This window comes from Triticum aestivum, chromosome 3A, assembly GCF_018294505.1.
Source record: "Triticum aestivum cultivar Chinese Spring chromosome 3A, IWGSC CS RefSeq v2.1, whole genome shotgun sequence".
Lineage (NCBI taxonomy): Eukaryota > Viridiplantae > Streptophyta > Magnoliopsida > Poales > Poaceae > Triticum > Triticum aestivum.
In genome coordinates, this window is record NC_057800.1 from 508,375,872 (window position 1) to 508,395,170 (window position 19,299).

The following is a 19,299-nucleotide window of genomic DNA, read 5'->3' on the forward strand; positions in this document are numbered from 1 at the left end:
GGCAGCTTCTGCACCGAATTGGGTCCCTCCAAGAGTGGGCATGATGACCTTTGGAGAGGCACCGAAAACATCGATCCTTCAACCACGACGGAGGAGCCGGCCGGGCATTGAAAGCGGGCTGACAAAAGGCCTGAGAAGATGGCAAACGACGGCGCTCAGTGACAAGGTGCCAGCCTTCCAACGTTTCCTCACGAGCTGTTGGGGCGCAACATATGGGATCAGCGGGCGTCGTCTTCTCTCTGAAACATCCAAGCCAGTCCCCCCAACCAGGACGCACGGGAGAAGCCTCCGGGATGGTGCATGAAAGACCTGTCGGTGATGGATCCGCCTGATCTGGCCCCCGCAAGGATGACAGCGTTGACGTCGGGGACGACGGCAGCTGGCCGGAGGAGACGCCAGCAAGGGGAGCGGGGGTGGCGCCCGCGCCGGCCATCCGCCCACCTATGGCCGGGTCGGCCTTACGGGAGGCCAGCGCAGCCACAGCCAGCCTGGCGGCGGAGACGACGGGCGAGGCCGGAGCAGGGAGCCTCGCGGATGCGGAAGCTGGCAGCTTGCCTGGGGGCACCTCTGGCACCTCCACGGACACTCCACCAACCTGGCCGGGGTGGTCCAGCGACGGCTGCGGCAGAGCGGGTAGGAGCTCCCAATCCGGATCGGATCGAGCAGCGGACGGGGCTGCCGGCCGAACGACGCACGACTTGCAGCCAACAGGCAGCCCGGCTGGAGGTGGTGAAAGCACGCTGGCCGGGACGGGTGGCGGCGACGAGGAGGCCGACGGAGTTGTTGGCGGTGAGGACGGGAGGGGCGGGGCGAGGTCGGGGAAGCTCATCTTGCACACCTGCTTGTCCTTGCGGGAGGGAGAGGGAGAGCAGCTCGGGCTGAGGCTGCATCCGGGCGCAGCAGAAGCGGGGGAGGTCGGAGCAAGGAGATCCGGCCGGCGGCGGCCGCGGCGTGCTCACGCGGCCACGAGCGCGGACGCGAGAGCCATCGTTTTCCCCCTCCTATGTTAGGCGCGCAGACAAAGAAAGAGAGGCGGTGCAAATAAGGCCTTAAACAGTATGTCTTCAAGTTTGATGACTGCAGATATGTTGGATCATTTGAAACTGCACAAGTATATAAGAATAAATATATGTGGCAAAATAGTGAAAGGTATATGATTTCTCTGTCGTGAAACAAAATAAATCCGACTGATGTGCATGATGGCGGCAGGCGGCTCGCGATTAGCTTCCTAATAGGATGGATGCGTCCGAGATAAGTTTTTTAATATGATGGATTTGTCTGAGATTAATTTCCTAATAGGATGGATGCACTCTGATTTACTTTCCTAGAATGTGATGCACCTGTGATTATTAGTTTCCTAATTTCCCAGGCGTGGAGTTTCATATTTTCCTCCACGGTGGAGTACGGTCAGTCAATGTAAATTGCTAAGTGCACACAGAAAATGGGTTAGGTTAAGTCTAACCGTTAGATTGATTTTAGTGGGTCTAATCGTGTAGTGGTATTGGATCTGTGTACACTTTATGGGGTGTGCTTAAAAAAGTTCTTGCTTGATTGTTTAATAGTAGTATAGAAAACTGAAGCTACAGCAACAGGAGAACCCTTAGGAGATTCGGCGATGATGCTATTCTGATTCCTACGACGCAGCATATTAAGTGCGCAGCAATCACACACATGCCCCAGGCTAGTCCCAGTCGGTTTGCCTGTCGCTCAGCGAGACACATGTGTTGCTTTGCACCGCGGCCAGGCACCCGGCACGGTTAGGTGACAACAAAACCCAGAAAAGGACCAAAGCTGTGGACAGTGGACGCGATCAAGCGCCAGGGAAAGAAAGAGGGGGTTTGGTGCCGGCCGCTCCGTTGTCGAGATCCGGGGAAATGGACCGGGCAACGGCACAATCTCTTCACGCGACTCGTTGCCATGTTATTGTACTCTACTACTCCAGTACGTACCAAACTCCAACGACGACGAGGCACCAACGAACCGGCCGGCAGGCCGGCGCGCGCTCCCGTCAAAGCGCTTCGGCCTGGCGGACGTCGGGAGCTTCCACGTCGTTTCGGTCTGCCGGCCGGTCGCTCCATTATCCGTAGCCCCTTCCACACGCTCCATGTGTGGAAACGGAGGCGCTGTTAGAGTGTTGGGTGTTGACCTCCGTGCGCTCGTAGGAACAACACAACCGATGCGTCGACGCTACGCGGATGCAGACTGTGCGTGCGAGCTCGTTGCACTGCAGATCGCCTACGGACTACGGAGTATAGCCAAAGAATCGAAGCAACCTCCCGCTGCACGTGCTCGCAGAGGTCACCAACGCGCCATAAACCGCGGTTGACTACCACGCACAAGCACAAATTTACGTCACTGATCTTTCAGAAGAAGAGAAAAAAATAAACGCCCACGCGTCGGGCGCCGGGCGCCGCAGCCCCTCGCACGGCCGGCGAACCGGCTCCGAGCGCGAGGGCGACACGGCGGGTGGTTCGGACGGACTCCGCGCCGCGAACCGACGGCGGGTGGGGCGTCGCTCATCTCATGGCACGCCTCAAGTTTCCCCTGGTTCAAACCTCGTGGCACTTCGCGCCTACGGCCCCGTGCTTCCGCCTATTTCCGTAGGGGCGGGAATAAACTAAGACTTTGAGAGGAAGCTTTTCGGTTATTTCTTAGAGAGCACTTAAAGCAAAGCATTTTCGTTCGCTGCTGGTGCCTGGTGAGAGGGACGCTCCCAATTTGGACATCTTTTAAGATTGCCGCAGTAGACGCGTGTAGCACATGACGGGGAGAGCTGGAGTGGTTGCGGTTATTTGGGTTTGTTTAATGGTCTTATAGAAAACAGCTCATGCCATCCTCAAAAAAAAAAAAAAACCAGCTCATGCCGTAGAATATTTGTGTTCTCACATGGACGTACAAGAATTCTTTCCATCTTGTTGTGTATAAACAATTCACAATTCTGGAGTACATATGAAGTTGAAACGGTCATATTTTTTTTAACATTTTATGCATTTCGATTTCATGTATGCGGTATGTCAACTTTTTTTGGTGTCTAGATCCGCGGTCAAGGTTGATACTTTGGCTCTTACAAAGGTTCATGAAGAAAACATAGGCTTTTTTTTTACTTTGTACATGGGACAATGAGACCGCCGAATACGGTCTCGAGAAAGCAACACTACGTTTAACTACGTTATCGACCAAATCAGGAAAACATAGTGCATATCATCCCCCTTTTTTTTCTTACATAAAATTGCAATCTCAAGAGCTTCAGTTGGATATGCGGGATCCAAGCAGCAAATAGCTTTCTTGCATCTCCAACTTTAAATTGGGATCATCGAGCATAGAGAGAACAAGACCATGATATGGTCATCGAGTAGCATCGTAAGTGATATACTAACTAATCCCCCATCCACCACAAGGAGCGCTCGATTAAGGGAAACCTCTCACATGTGTTTTTAGTTTTTCAAGAGCGAAGAACATAGAGGAAGGATGTGCATAATTGTTAGGCAAAGTGAAAGCACTAGCCAGCAACATCTTTTACGCGGTTCGTATGAGATCTACTAACAAAGATATATGTAAACTCATAGTTGCACACAGAAATCATGTCATTACATTGAGATGACATACAACATGATTTTACCGTTTTCTCTATCCCGATCAAAATTGATTATTGGGACACCAACCTAAAGGTGATGAGCCTATTCTTAGTGGTTCTCATAAGAGAAACCAATTTTTACATATATTCACCGTGTATCTATGACATGTATCATTTTAGAGTGAAACATGTCATATATACATTTTAGCTCCCGTTCTTTCCCTGACCCATTATCCGTTCACAAGATGACAAATGACAACAGCCACAAGTTCTATCATTATCTTCCCATCGAAACTTGCAGGGGCACACATGTTTGTGGGCACGCATCTGCCCGGCCGCGTCGGACACTTGAGTGCCTTGTGATCCACAAAGTTGTTGGATTTCCATGAAGACCCATTAAGTTTTAGTTTCTGAAAATTACAATTTTATTATTCACTCATACCAAGTTTCAACAGTTGCAACTTATCAATGATTAAAAAAACGACAAAAACGTATCCAATGAAGCTTATTTGAAAGCCCTCGTCATAAGAAACACCAATATGCAAACCAAAATTATTTGGACTTTCGGTTAAAAAAAAATTGGAAGCCGAAAGAAAAAAGGGGGTCGGTGCCCCTACCCCTGCGTGCCATAACCATTTTCAAACAGTTTCATCTTCGTAGAAAGATGTTCAAATAGTTTCACCGAAACATCATTCCATTCCAGGGGCAGGGGCCTAAATATTTTCCATGGGAGCTTAAAAAAAATCATGTGGGGTACTCAAATATTTTCCTTTTCCTTTGCCACACCGCATTGACTAGCTCAGCATATCTTTGGCCACCAATAATGATTACCCAAAAAATACCGAGGACCTGGAGGGTTTAAATGCAAGCAGGGCTCCCATGCCCACCTTCCGACGGCGACCGCCGACTGGGCCGCCATTATCCCCCCTCCAACCATTACCTCCTCCTCTTCCTCTTCTCCATCCCCCTCCGCCCTCACCAACTCCTCCCGTCTCGATTCGCGACACGAATTCCTCCGAGGCCAGGCCAAGAGCTGGGGGCGAGGCGAGGGACGGACGGACGGGGATTGCCTCGTGAAGTGATCCGACATACCCACGCTCCGCGGCTTGGGATCCGAACCCCAATCCCGAGGTATTTATTCCATGCCTCCTGTTTGTTTTCTCGAACAGAACCAGTCCAGGCGTTCCGTGGTAGCATATGAGGGGGATTTCATGCTGCTGTTTTGCTCTGCCCGGCTTGGATCAAGAACTCATCCCCCCCCTGCTTTGTCCATTTTAGAGTATTTTGGCTGTTTCTTGCTGTTGTTTCCGGTACCATTTGCTCTTTTGACATTCAGATTGGAGTACTTCTATAGCTGTGTTTGTGTTTAGAGTTTCCTCCTTTGTTGTTATCGTGTTCGCTATATAGCTATAGATCTATGATCTCCGTGTGCTAATATGTTAGAATTTTGGTTGCAGCGGGAGAGAAGGCTGAAATTGAAGGCGTTCCTTAGGCGTGGAGTTGGAATTTCTGAGGACAGGAACGGTCTACCCGGTGCTGCGGTACCTGTTCTTGTTGGGCAATTGATCGGTTTATGACTGAGCTGGTATGAGATGAAGTGATTGGAGCCACAACTTGTCTGTAGAGCAGCATTTTGGTTCAGAGAGGTGATGTCTTTTGCTTCACTCTAGAACTGTACATGCGCGACATATTGAGCACCTGCAATGGCACGAAGAAATGCTGGGGCAATGCAGCGAGAGGGGTCGGTTAAGGACTGGTCGGAATTCGACCCCTCACCGTCTCCCAAGATGGCGTACTCGCAGTCCTATGTTGCAATGAGAGGGGTGCTGACTTCGCTGGCTTCGCTTGACCTTGTCCTGATGTCGAGCAGCCTAAAATCTGCGTGGGCAACTATATCGTCCCACAAGCATGCTAGGTCCTTGGAGAGGCCAAAGTCAAAGGGGATGGGCTGGAAAAAGGCCATGATCAATCTATTCGTGTGTTTCATGATTGGCATTTTCATCGGATTCACGCCGCTCTTCTCTGCTGATTTGTCAAACAAAATGCCTGCTGAAAAGGACAGGCTTCCATTTGATGGAGATGTGATTGATAGACGACAAATGGTAGAACATCAAGGCACCAAGCTGGAGCCATTTGTAGCGGAGGCTGAATCTGAAGCGGTTAATGAGCCACAGGCTGAGGAGAGTCCCCCAGTTCCTGCAATGTTGGATGATGAGGCAGATTTTGTTGAAGCCTTGCCTATTGTACATTCTGTTAATGATTCTGGCATTGTTGCAAGAAAGCAACTGATAGTTGTGACAGCAACAACAGTTCGACCACACCAGGCATATTACCTTCATCGTCTGATTCATGTCTTGAAGGATGTACCGCCTCCTCTTCTGTGGATAGTGGCAGAGTGGCCATATCAGTCTCGTGAAACAGTAGAAATCCTGAGGTCTTCTGGGATCATGTACAGACATATTGTATGCAATAGGAATGTTTCAAATATTAGGAAGATTATTGTCTGCCAAAAGAACAATGCAATATTTCATATAAAGAAGCATCATCTAGATGGTATAGTGCATTTTGCCGATGAGGAGAGAGCATACTCAGTCGATCTATTTGAAGAAATGAGGAAAATCAGGTGACAGTTGATCTATTCTGCTTTAAGTTATCACAATTCATGATGCAAACTAGTAAAATCTTGACACTCTTTAACCAGCACAAATATCAATTAATTTACCATTATACTTTATCATCAAAACTTGAAAACTATTGTTTGTCGGCTTATGCTCACCTTCGTATTACTAACTGCATGTTGACGTTGTAAAATCTTTTACTGCTTGAAGAATGTTTGCTAGTTAGTATGAAATGTTTTTTTTTCCTTCTCAAATTTGCTGATAATGCGTAATGTTTTAAATGCTAGAATCAATCAACTCTGGTAATAGGATATTATCTTGAAGCTAATAGTACACAATTGTTGGGATGGATGGAGTTTGACATAGAAATGCACATCCTATCTTTCTTCCTTTATTTCACTTTTGTCATCCTTATTTCTGATAGCTTTGAATTTGTTTTTGGTGCACTGGGGCTCCATGCAGCTATAAAATGTCCCGCACAACAAAAAGTAGACTATTTTAAGCAGTGTAGTGGTAGTAGGTCACATATCTTTTCTCCACTAAATTAAATCTTGATTGATTATTACTTTACAGGCTTTCTAAAGATATCCAGTAAAGTGTCTTGCTTGTTTAGTCATAGCCGACTTGTGTGGGGATGCAATTTAGCAGTACCTCCTAACCTTATAATTAAAGAAAAATATAAAGGCTTTGCACTAAACTCTGTATTAGAATACCGAGAAATAATTTTGGCTTGTGATTTTTGACACGACAAAGAGCTGACAAACTTACTGCATTTATAAGTTGCTGTGCTGATGCATTTAATCTACCAAACCTAAGATTTAGTCCTTATCCTCACTCCAGATGAATTTCTACATTTGCCATTCTTTTGACGGCCAAACAGAAGTTGTCAGGAGTTATTTATCTTCTTAATTCTAGAGATCATAGTTATTGTGATTGTTGGTTATGTAATCTCAGTTAAGTGATGATAGAATTATAGAGGATGAATGGTGTCTGCCATCAGGAGTTCTTTTCTTTTCTGATTTATAGTTCTACGTTATATAATCTCGGTTAAGATATGATGAAGTACAAAGGATGCCGAACATTGTTTTTATCAGTGAAACCAAGAGAGGTGATAATGTCCGTTTACAATTTCACATCAAAAGTCAAAACATCTGTCACTGAACCAAGTAGTATGAAATTTGAAATTGTGACCTATTCTCCAAGAGCATCTCTCTCATTGAACAGTTAAGATGTTACTCATAATTTTGCGCTATGTTATGCAGGCGCTTTGGTACATGGCCAGTAGCAACACATGTTGGGACTAAGTATAAATTGGCTTTGGAAGGCCCCCTTTGTAAGGGTGATCAGGTCACTGGATGGCATACAAACCAGAAGAGCAGTATGCTTCGTCGATTTCCAATTGGCTTTTCTGGATTTGCTTTTAACAGCACTATTCTTTGGGATCCTAAGAGATGGAAGAGCCCTACTGTAGGGTCTATTATACTCCATTCAGGTGGAAGGGGTGGCTTGCAGGTGAGTTCTTCATCAAAATTTCAAATACCTAGGCAGAAAAAATGACTTATCTTGATATCTTCTTAGCTTTTGCTTGAAAATATCTGTCAGGACAACTATTATTTACTCCCTCTGTATCATAGTGTCAAAAAATGTCTTATATTTTGATATGGAGGGAGTAGTTCTTTGTAATTGCCGTCCTAGTTGACGAACTGCAGTTGTTATTAATTACTCTTTGTGAACATACAATCTGTTGGGGTGAGCCAAATGTAACCATATGAATATCCATGAGAGCAAGTATAGCCAATACAATGATCTAAAGGAACTAGAACATAGCAATTCCATATTGTACTATATAGGGAAATTGCTAAGGCAATGCTTACTAGAGTACATCAATAAATCATCACTGTACTGAAACATGGTGCCATTGCAGGAGTCAAGATTTATTGAGAGGCTTGTCGAGGACGAGAGTCAAATGGAAGGCCTGGCAGACAATTGCACCCGGATTATGGTCTGGAATTTCGATTTGGAACCTCCTCAACTCAATTACCCTACTGGCTGGTTGCTGCAGAAGAACCTAGATGCTACGTAGCTGTCTCGGTGCCCCATCTTTTTGTTTGCTCATACTAGTGTGAGTGACGCCTTCCTGAACTTGGCAGCGCCCAGGATCACGCGAAGCTGCTCTCTGCCAAGACCTGATTCAGAATAATGTCACACCAGTAAAAAGTTCAAAGAAAGAAGCCTGACAAAAGAACAAACCCCCCTCACTCTCCATTCTTTCCAAAGTTCATTTCTTACTCATATTCATCCAGCTAGATTTAGCCCTGTATATTTACCCTTTCTTTGTTTCGGTTCATTATTATACATGCATATATCACCTTACAGATGCGGAAGTTTGTCACCGTTGCAATTGTTGACAGATAGATATACACTCTCTTGATACATGAGCAAAAGCAAAAGCAAAATCACAGATTGGGTTTGAGAGTGTGTGCTGTCCCTGTCCGTGCTTGGCTTCTGAATTTTCTTCTCAGCTGTAATTCTCCCTATGAATGTTCTTGATTGGGTTTGACGGGTTTGGCCATACACCTTATGTTTGGTCTGTTTTTTGGGGGCTCGTCTAGTCTCTAGGGCATGTAAAATGGTTCTATTTTAAGAATGTCACGTAGGATAAATGATGAGATGATCTCTTAGCACAATATGTCTCATCATGTTTTTAAAAATAGCTAATTATTGAAGATAAGATTAAGAGATGATCCATTGTAAACATGTTTTTTTGTCATCTTTAAATTACATGAAGACTTAAGATAAAACTATCTTATCAACCATTATATATGCTCTTAACTGCCTTTGCAATTAGAAATTGCGGAGTGGTGTCTGCTTGTATTGGCACTGCAGCGTTGTGATTCACCTTTGGATGTCAGGTTCGGAGAAGGCACCAGTCAATTGCCCATCTGCGGCTCAACGATGGTGCTGCTGTTAGGGCATGTACAATGATGGCATATGGATACATATGCCTTATGACAAAAAGTAATTTGAGGCATACGTGTTGATTTGTTCTCCCCAATGCAAGCTACTACTAGTGGACCTCATCAAAAAAAATAAAAAGTGACTCTTACTACACATGCATCCCTCCTCTTCACTTTAACTTTTTTCCAACTTTATGCATCGGACCATACTTTTCTCTCTAAGCACCCGCCTTCTGAGAAGGATCCTGTTTCCCCATTCGAACCTACTTTTTCTGTCATCCGATCCTACATTGCATGTGAGGCATCACCCTGGGGTTATGTATTGGCCTTGCCCTTATGGTGTTGAGGATCAGCTCAGCGATGGTGACGACGCTCGTACGATAACAATATTGTGGAGTAAGGACGACTCCAACATGTATTGTTCGCCCGTAAATGTGTCCGACCAAACGATGGTCACCAAATTTGTTTGGACCGGTCCGGACTCTGAAATCCGACAAACCAACATGAAACCGGGAAAAGTCTAGGAGAGTTTGGATGCCCGCCACATCGGACTCTGACAGTTCAGGCCACCCAAAACTTCTCTCTCGTTGTCTGGAGAACCCATCGTGCATTCACTTTGACGCCTTTTTTTACTATTTACTGTAGGGCAACAACCCTATTGTCCTTTATTCTAGAAAATTTTGCCCATGCTGTTTAAATCCGCTCCCACTTGACCACGGGCATGACGATCTCCACATTCAACCCACCTCTTACCCTGCCCCAGCTATTTAAGTCGTCCGACCGTGCCCCAAAACCCTACCCCTCCGAGCCCTTCTCCCATCGTTCGAGCCATCGTCCAACCACCTTCGCATTCTTGTCCATTGTCCGCCGTGGCCATGGAGTCCTTTGCGATGTGGTACAAGAGACTCACATTGGCGCGCCACGCTCGTGGCGAAGGTCCGCGAAACGGAGGCCTAGTGCTAGGGCCGCATAGGTGCGAGCCAACCTTCGAGCTCTCTGGAACGCTCGGAGGAGATGGATGGTGACTCCATGGTCATGGTGGAGATCACCATGGAGGCGTCACTAGAAGAGTAGCAGCCCGGGCCGATGGAGGTGCCCCCGGTGTCCGGGTTCAACATGCTACAGGTGAGGCAACACTACAACCAAATGCTGGTGAATGCGGTGGAGGAGCAGGGGCCCGTGCTGGTGGAGGAGCCGTCAGTGTACGTGTTTAGGTAACTGCTGGCTGGCAGCAGTACAACCTCTAGCTTTTAGAAGGGCACCGGCTGACAGCGTACCAGCTGGAGGTGGGGCGCACGCCCGAAGCTACCGTCACGGACATGGTTGCGACAGACCCCGATTATCACACATATCAATCGGGCCGCATTTGAGTCCGTGCACAACGCTCGTGCCATCCGCCCATAGCGTTGGCGGCCTCGTGACAACGAGGTGGTCCGCAACAGGCTCTTTGAGGGGTTGTAGGCAGAGGACGATGATGCACTGGAGAAGCACATCGATGATGCCAAAGAGGTATCCATCGTCACCGCCGCCTTGCTTGCGCCGGCCATAAACAACAATGAGGTTGGACCGTCCCATGCGTGCTCTATCAACCTCACCTCTGACGGGTAGGAGTAGAGTAGGATTTAGTTGGTTTTAGGTCCTTTTTCTATGTCGAAGTTATTTTAAAAAATCAATGAAAATCTATGTCCACTTTTTTTGGTGACTCTGGTTGGCTGGCCGGCTCCCCGCCCACGCGGACAATTGGTGATGTCCATTTGGTGATCTGCTTCAAAGTTACACTAACACCCTTCGTGCGAGTCAGCGTGCAGGTGAGAAGATGCCAAAGAGTAGCCCCACTCGTCCCTCACGTTGCAAGCCATACACGAAAGTTGGGTGAGGCTTTTCTTCAAGAGGAAAGTATAGCCCCCACCCTCAAATCCTTCTTAACGGATGCATATCCCTCTGAACTCTAAAGCTGGATAAATTACATCCCGAACTTATACAAAACCAGATCAATGTGACCCAGGTGGTTTGGGGAGAATTGGAGGGGGTTACGTTCTAATTGCTGATTGGGCATGTTGAGTTGGCCAAAATTGTTTTAGGGGGGTGTCACTTCTTTGTCCCGCGCAAGGAAAGTGGTCATTATTGTCTCGTCTCTTCTTCGTTGCGGTGGGGAAGGAAGGATCCTCCTCCGTCGTCAATGCCTCCTCGACTGCACCGCCATCTCCTCCGCTGGCGCCATGGATGCAGATTAGTCGCCGACCTCAACCCCCCTTGTTTCCTGGTGTTCTACTCCGTTCGTGTCTTGATCAGATAGGTAAAGAAAGGTGGGGCTTTGAGGGTTTGATTTCCTTGATTATATTGGGGGAAATAGAGGGTTATTGCTCGAGTTCGTGCTATGGCACCAGTCTTGTCCGCGGCTTCGCCTAGAACCCTACCATGACATCGATTTTAGCATGCCATGACAACGGTTTTGCATGATGTATATGGTTTCTATTTGTGAGTTGTTTAAAGGGGCAAAATATGGCATTATTTTTGTGACTAGAGGGGAAAATAAGGGGAAAAGAGGGGACCTTTTATCGCAACAACTGTTTCTATGTTTTAATAAGTTATTGCACTAAATTATGTGTTGATCAAAGATTTCTAATTTGTGCAACAACTAAAGAAGATCTAGCAGATGTTCTCAACAATTTTTAGTTGGATTGCACTACTTTTGAACATTTGATAGAGCAGATGGATTGCTGGAGTATATTTATGGAATGGTTGTTGAGGTTTTTGTGGAAAAATCTAGACTGGGTTATGCAGAAGTGCTTGCACATGCAGAGGATATGTATCATGTGGAAAGATGACATTGTAGAGGCAAGTAAAGCTGGTAGCTGTTGACCATGGAGTACTTGTCGATCCATTAGCGATGACTGTATCATTTAGCTAGCTAAAAACTTAAGTTCCACTTCAGCTCCCTGAACACCAGGCAGGACGAAACTGCATTGGTTAGTTCCTGACAAAACACTCAGTGAATGTTTGTTGTATCTGAATGATGTTGCATCAATTGAAAAGGTGGACACTATACAAACATATGTGGAGTTTGATGACGTATTTGTGGAGGAAAGTGAGCAAGTGTTTGTGCAAGATGTAGGGTAGGGAAAGGAAAAAGGAACTAAAGTGGAGGGATATTCAGAAGATGTAGAGCAAACAAATGAAGAAGATGCAGATTTGTGGAATCCAGATAAGACAATGTTAGATGTTGCAGTCCTTGTTTCAGCTAAAGTTTGTGAAACTTATTCCATGCACAGAGGAAACCAAATTTATTTGATTATTAAGGTTATGAAGACAGAAATGGTGGATGACATTGAATTTCATTCTCTCAACTTCCCTCTTCGGTCCAGCTACTTCTTCAGGATGCATCAGCATCAAGAATGTTGGACTTTTCCTCCATCACTTAATGCTAGACTTGTTGTATTTGAATCTTTAGTTTCCTGACATCGGCCTTCAAATGACTGACAACACCTGGCAAATCACTAAGCAACCGAGTAATGAACTGTTTGTTTGGATTATCATGCCACTTGAAGAACAACAATTTACAATGTAGTGCAAATTATGGATCTTGAGTGTTGCAGATCGAAGCCACACCAAAACATACAGAAGCATAGAAGTTTAACTTTGATTTCATGCAGTTGTTGTACCTATGACCAAGATTCATGCGGCTCCATGAAATCCATCGATGCGCCTTTTGTGGCAGTGGTAGAGCTCCTCGGTGCGTGCTCCATTTGTCCCTCCCGGTATGATACCGGTGACTATAATGGCAACACCATGCTTAGCGAAGATGAAGGGCGGCTGGTGGGAGCTAGCGAAGGATTGTATCATTGCTTTCCGCCATAGATTGGAGCTAGGTTTTTTCGCCCTAATGGGGAATCGCGGTGGGAGCTAGGGTTCATCGCCAATCACCTTTGGTGCATATGATTAGGATGCAAGGTAGGGTTCGTACCGAGATGGGAATTAGATTGAGTCGTTCTGTCTTGCCATGTCATATGCCCAGTTAGCATCATTAGAACAAAAACCACCTTCAGTTCTCTCTAAAACTGCCCAGAGCCACATTGATCCAAAAATTTGTATAATTTCGGGGTGTAATTTATCTGGTATTAGAGTTCAGGGAGATATGGTCCATCATGAAGGATTTTAGGGGGGAAACTATACTTTCCTCTTCCAACACCTCATGGCCAAAACCATATTCTTCATATTAACCCCACTACCCTGCATCCACATTATGACGAAAATCCATCACAATTCACACCCACCCCCAACGCTCAAGAGTGGCCATGGAGAACCATAGAAGGAGTGCTTGCCACCATTCCCTCTATGAAAGAATCATATTTCTTAATTTGAGCACCCCCTCCCTCGCGTCGCCCCGCTAGGGTGACTCAAGGGGCGATATCCCTAACCCCGCCGCCTCTTTATCTTCCTCGATCTCCCCTCACCGTCACCTGAGGCAACTGTCAGGGAAGCTCGGGGGGTTGGTGAGGAAGGCAGCGGTGGGGCCTATGCTCCATCTAACTCACAGGAGGCTTTGAGGCAACGACCTAACATGACAGGCCCTATCGGATCTGCAACATAAGGTGGCGGGTGCTGGCCAGTGCTCTGATGGTGTGGACAAGGAAACATCTGATGGACGTGGGCCATGGCACGACGACTTCGACAACAACGACTCCAGATCTAGCCGCCTCTTCCTCCATTGTTGTTCAACGAGCTCCTCCCCTAGATATGTACTATTTCCCCATGAGGTGGCAACTCCTTCGTTAGATGGGGTGATGGTGGCGGGAAGTCAAGACCGGGAGAAATCCCTGGCCAGCCTTGCCGGCTTCGATGATGGCGACGCCCGTGCGCATCGCTCACCTCCTTGGAGGCATCAGTCATGTCAACTACTCCCCGTACCTTCCCCCTTGCCTCCTAGGTTAAGACCCAACTCCATTGGGCGGCAGCGACACCCTTGGCATCACTCACCTCCCTAGAGGCGCCAGTCAGGTCAGCTACTCCCCGTCCCTTCTGAGGGAGTCCTGGATTAGGGGGTCCCCGGGCGTCCGGGCTATGTGACATGGGCCAGACTAATGGGCCATGAAGATACAAGATAGAAGGCCTTCCCACGTGTCCGGATGGGACTCTCCTTTTGCGTGGATGGCAAGCTTGGCGTCCAGATGTGTAGTTTCCTTTCTCTGTAAACCGACTCTCTACAACCCTAGGCCCCTCCAGTGTCTATATAAACTGGAGGGTTTAGTCTGTAGAGGCTAAGAAAAATAGTACAGGCTAGACATCTAGGGTTTAGCCATTACGATCTTGAGGTAGATCAACTCTTGTAACCCCTATACTTATCAACGTCAATCAAGCAGGAAGTAGAGTATTACCTCCATTAAGAGGGCCCGAACCTGGGTAAACATCATGTCCCCTGCCTCCTGTTACCTTCGATCCTCAGACGCATAGTTCGGGACCCCCTACCCAAGATCGGCCAGTTTTGACACCGACATTGGTGCTTTCGTTGAGAGTTCCACTATGTCGTCAACAGATGGCTCAATGGCTCGTTCGATCATCTACAACAATGCCGTTTCTAGGGAAGCTTTTCTCCCCGGCCAGATTTTTGTATTCGGTGGCTTCGTTCTGCGTGCCAACTCAATTGGCCACCTCAAACAGATCGATAGCTACGCCCCTGGTCATCAAAATAGTTTCGGGAACCTAAACTATGTCGCCGACGTCCGAGGAGACTTGATCTTTGAAGGATTCATGACCCCGATCATCGCCCTGGCCTTAGATCCGAAGCAAACCGTCAGGTCTGAAGACGGGAGTTTGGATCCCACCAGACTCTCCGCTGCAAACTGCACTATCAAGGATCCAGAGGCGATTGTGCCTGCGGCAAACTCGGAATCAGACCGGGTTCCCCCTATCATTGAAAGGCCGAACTCGCCCCGGACTCTAGATCCGAACTCTCGAAGTCTGCGCCAAGTAGGCATGGCCAGGAGGCCTTCGCCCCGTCCAGCCCCGTGGACTCTCGTTTCCCCGTCCAAACCTCGCTCTTAAACGAGGCTCTGGACTTAAGCAATCCCTCGCCATTACAGAGGAATCACTTCCGAACTACGCCCAGCCCGGACTAGGGGCTGAGAGCAGGGAATTTTACATCCCACCCACCACCCACTTCATAGCCACTGTTGAAGAGTTAACTGAAATGCTAGACTACACCTCCGAAGACATCAATGACATGGACGACGATGCCGGAGACGAACAAGGCCAAGACCCGCCGTTTACCGGACGTTGGACGGCCACCGCCACATATGACGTGTATATGGTGGGAACACCCAAAGAGGATGACGATGGCAGGAAGGATTCGGTTGAGGACAAGCCTGCTGAGGCACCTCCAAAGCGTCGACGGCAGCGACGACGCTCAAAATCACGTCGTGGCAAAGACAGTAATACCGGCACCGAAGACGATAACACTCCGAAGGGTGCCGAAGACCCTGAAGCCCCCGTCGAGCCCACATCCGAACAGGACGATGTGGAGGAGGGGCAAGTTAACCCCGACGATCCGGTCGGGAACGAGGACTTGGAGGACAGTAACTATCTACCTCTCTCTGAGGACGATGTAAGCCTCGATGACGAAGACTTCATCGTGCCAGAGAAACCACTCGAACAGGAGCGCTTTAAGCGCCCACAAATCGCCATTGCGAGAATCCTAAAAAAGCAGCAGCAATGGCTCCAAGCCGAACAGGATATGCTTGATGACCCACAAGTATAGGGGATCTATCGTAGTCCTTTCTATAAGTAAGAGTGTCGAACCCAACGAGGAGCAGAAGGAAATGATAAGTGGTTTTCAGCAAGGTATTATCTGCAAGCACTGAAATTATTGGTAACAGATAGTTTTGTGATAAGGTAATTGGTAACGAGTAGCAAGTAATAAAAGTAAATAAGGTGCAGCAAGATGGCCCAATCCTTTTTGTAGCTAAGGACAAGCCTGGACAAACTCTTACATGAAGGAAAGCGCTCCCGAGGACACATGGGAATTATCGTCAAGCTAGTTTTCATCGCGATCATATGATCTGCGTTCGGTACTTTGATAATTTGATATGTGGGTGGACCGGTGCTTGGGTGCTGTCCTTACTTGGACAAACATCCCACTTATGATTAACCCCTATTGCAAGCATCCGCAACTACAATAGAAGTATTAAGGTAAACCTAACCATAGCATGAAACATATGGATCCAAATCAGCCCCTTACGAAGCAACACATAAACTAGGGTTTAAGCTTGTGTCACTCTAGCAACCCATCATCTACTTATTACTTCCCAATGCCTCCCTCTAGGCCCAAACAATGGTGAAGTGTCATGTAGTCGACGTTCACATGACACCACTAGAGGGATGACAATATACATCTCATCAAAATATCGAACGAATACCAAATTCACATGACTACTAATAGCAAGACTTCTCCCATGTTCTCAGGAACAAACGTAACTACTCACAAAGCATATTCATGTTCATAATCAGAGGGGTATTAATATGCATAATGGATCTGAACATATGATCTTCCACCAAGTAAACCAACTAGCATCAACTACAAGGAGTAATCAACACTACTAGCAACCCACAGGTACCAATCTGAGGTTTGGATACAAAGATTGGATACAAGAGATGAACTAGGGTTTGAGAGGAGATGGTGCTGGTGAAGATGTTGATGGAGATTGACCCCCTCCCGATGAGAGGATCGTTGGTGATGACGATGGTGATGATTTCCCCCTCCCGGAGGGAAGTTTCCCTGACAAAACAGCTCCGCCGGAGCCCTAGATTGGTTCTGCCAAGGTTCCGCCTCGTGGCGGCGGAGTCTCATCCCGAAAGCTTGCTTATGATTTTTTCCTCGACGAAAGACTCCATATAGCAGAAGATGGGCATCAGAGGGCCACCAGGGGGCCCACGAGGCAGGGGGCACGCCCAGGGGGTAGGGCACGCCCCCACCCTCGTGGCTGGTGGGTGGCCCCCCTCTGGTACTTCTTGCGCTCAGTATTTTTTATATATTCTATAAATAACTTCCATGAAGTTTCAGGACTTTTGGAGCTGTGCAGAATAGGTCTCTAATATTTGCTCCTTTTCCAGCCCAGAATCCCAGCTGCCGGCATTCTCCCTCTTCATGTAAACCTTGTAAAATAAGAGAGAATAGGCATAAGTATTGTGACATAATGTGTAATAATGGCCCATAATGCAATAAATATTGATATAAAAGCATGATGCAAAATGGACGTATCAACTCCCCCAAGCTTAGACCTCGCTTGTCCTCAAGCGAAAGCCGAAACCGAAAAATATGTCCACATGTTTAGAGATAGAGGTGTCGATAAAAATAAAATACGTACATGAGGGCATCATGATCATTCTTAGAACAACAACATATATTTATATTGTCATATGATCTCTTATTCTAAAGTAACAATTCAATCACAATTTCAAGTATGAATCAGAAACTTCATTGAGAACCAACAAACTCCAATCTCAGTCAATGAGGCAATTGCAATTTATCATAACATAGGAAAGAGTCAATATAAGAGCTTTTCAGCAAGTCCACATACTCAACCATATTTTAGTCATTCACAATTGCTAACACTCATGCAATATTTATGGGTATGAAGTTTTAATGGGACACAGAGAAAGATAGGGGCTTATAGTTTTGCCTCCCAACGTTTTACCTCAAGGGTAATGTCAACAATAATAGTTCATGAAGACTCACATCCAATTATTTATATATATCAGGATCTTTCCAACACATTGTGCTTGCCAAAGAATAAAATGTAAAAAGGAAAGGTGAAGATCACCATGACTCTTATGTAAGGTAGAAGGTAAAAGTAAAAGATAGGCCCTTCGCAGAGGGAAGCAGAGGTTGTCATGCTCTTTTATAGTTGGATGCACAAAATCTTAATGCTAAAGAACCTCACTTTATATTGCCACTTGTGATATGGACCTTTATTATGCAGTGCGTCGCTTTTATTTCTTCCACATCACAAGATCGTATAAAGCTTATTTTCTCCCACACTAATAAGTCATACATATTTAGAGAGCAAATTTTTATTGCTTGCACCGATGACAACTTACTTGAAGGATCTTACCCAATCCATAGGTAGATATGGTGGACTCTCATGGCAAAACTGGGTTTAGGGGTATTTGGAAGCATAAGTAGTATCTCTACTTGGTGCAAAGAAATTGGCTAGCATGAGAGGGAAATGCAAGCTCAACATGTTGGATGATCCATGACAATATAATTTATCTCAGATGTAAAAAAACATAATCCATTACGTTGTCTTCCTTGTCCAACGTCAACTCTTAGCATGTCATACTTTAATGAGTGCTCACAATCATAAAAGATGTCCAAGATAGTATATTTATATGCGAACCTCTCTTTATTTATTACTTCCTATTCATTGCAAAGATGACCAAAACTATGTTTGTCAACTCTCAACAACTTTTATTCATCATACTCTTTATATGTGAGCTCATTACTTTCCATAAGATCCATATGATCTCTTTGTTTCCATTTTATTTCTTCTTTTTTTATTTTATTCCCTCAAGATCATAGCAAAATCATCAAGCCCTTGACTCAACACTAATCTTTATTATATAAAGATCGTGGACTCGATTACATAGAAGGATCATAAAGCAAAACTCACAACTAGATCATACTAAAACTTTATTTTACTAGATCAAGATATTACCAAAAGGATCGAACTAAGAAAAACGGTAAAGATAAAAGTGATGGTGATACGATACCGGGGAACTCCCCCAAGCTTGGCGGTTGCCAAGGAGAGTGCCCATACCCATGTGCTTAGTTCTTCTTTGCTGGTGGAGAAGATGGAGTTGTTGACAATGTAGGCTTGTCGTCCCTATTCCAAGGCATAGGCTCACCATCATAGAAGGATGATCGAGTCTCCTGAATCCTCAGATCTGCAACCAAACTCATCCTCTTGAATCTATATTCATACTCACAGTTTTGATTTTGCAGGTCATAGATCTGGGCTTGGAGGTGCTCGATTTTCTCATGAAGTTTGAAGATGGCCTCCCCAATGTCCTTGACGTCTAGCTTGTGTTTGTTGGTGAACTCTATGAACATAATGTGATTGGAGTCGAGTCCATGCTCCGCCATCTCCTGACACTT

The 19,299-nt window shown here is 46.2% G+C and overlaps 1 protein-coding gene across 1 annotated transcript; it reads left to right on the forward strand.

The window, feature by feature from the left end:
• The first annotated feature begins 4,452 nt into the window (after positions 1-4,452).
• LOC123061899 (probable beta-1,4-xylosyltransferase IRX9L) lies at positions 4,453-8,665 on the forward strand. The gene is made up of 4 exons (XM_044485181.1): positions 4,453-4,705; positions 5,032-6,197; positions 7,455-7,704; positions 8,117-8,665. The coding sequence occupies exons 2-4, from the start codon at positions 5,278-5,280 to the stop codon at positions 8,273-8,275; spliced, it is 1,329 nt and encodes a 442-aa protein (XP_044341116.1). The 5' UTR covers positions 4,453-4,705; positions 5,032-5,277; the 3' UTR covers positions 8,276-8,665.
• The last annotated feature ends 10,634 nt before the right edge of the window (positions 8,666-19,299 follow it).

What these genes read in the sequence shown, in the direction of transcription:
- LOC123061899 (XM_044485181.1), top strand. Translation starts at nt 5,278, where the DNA reads ATGGCACGAAGAAATGCTGGGGCAATGCAGCGAGAGGGGTCGGTTAAG. An exon ending in GAAGAAATGAGGAAAATCAG is followed by an intron (nt 6,198 to 7,454) that starts GTGACAGTTGAT and finishes TATGTTATGCAG; the next exon opens with GCGCTTTGGTACATGGCCAG. An exon ending in GTGGAAGGGGTGGCTTGCAG is followed by an intron (nt 7,705 to 8,116) that starts GTGAGTTCTTCA and finishes GTGCCATTGCAG; the next exon opens with GAGTCAAGATTTATTGAGAG.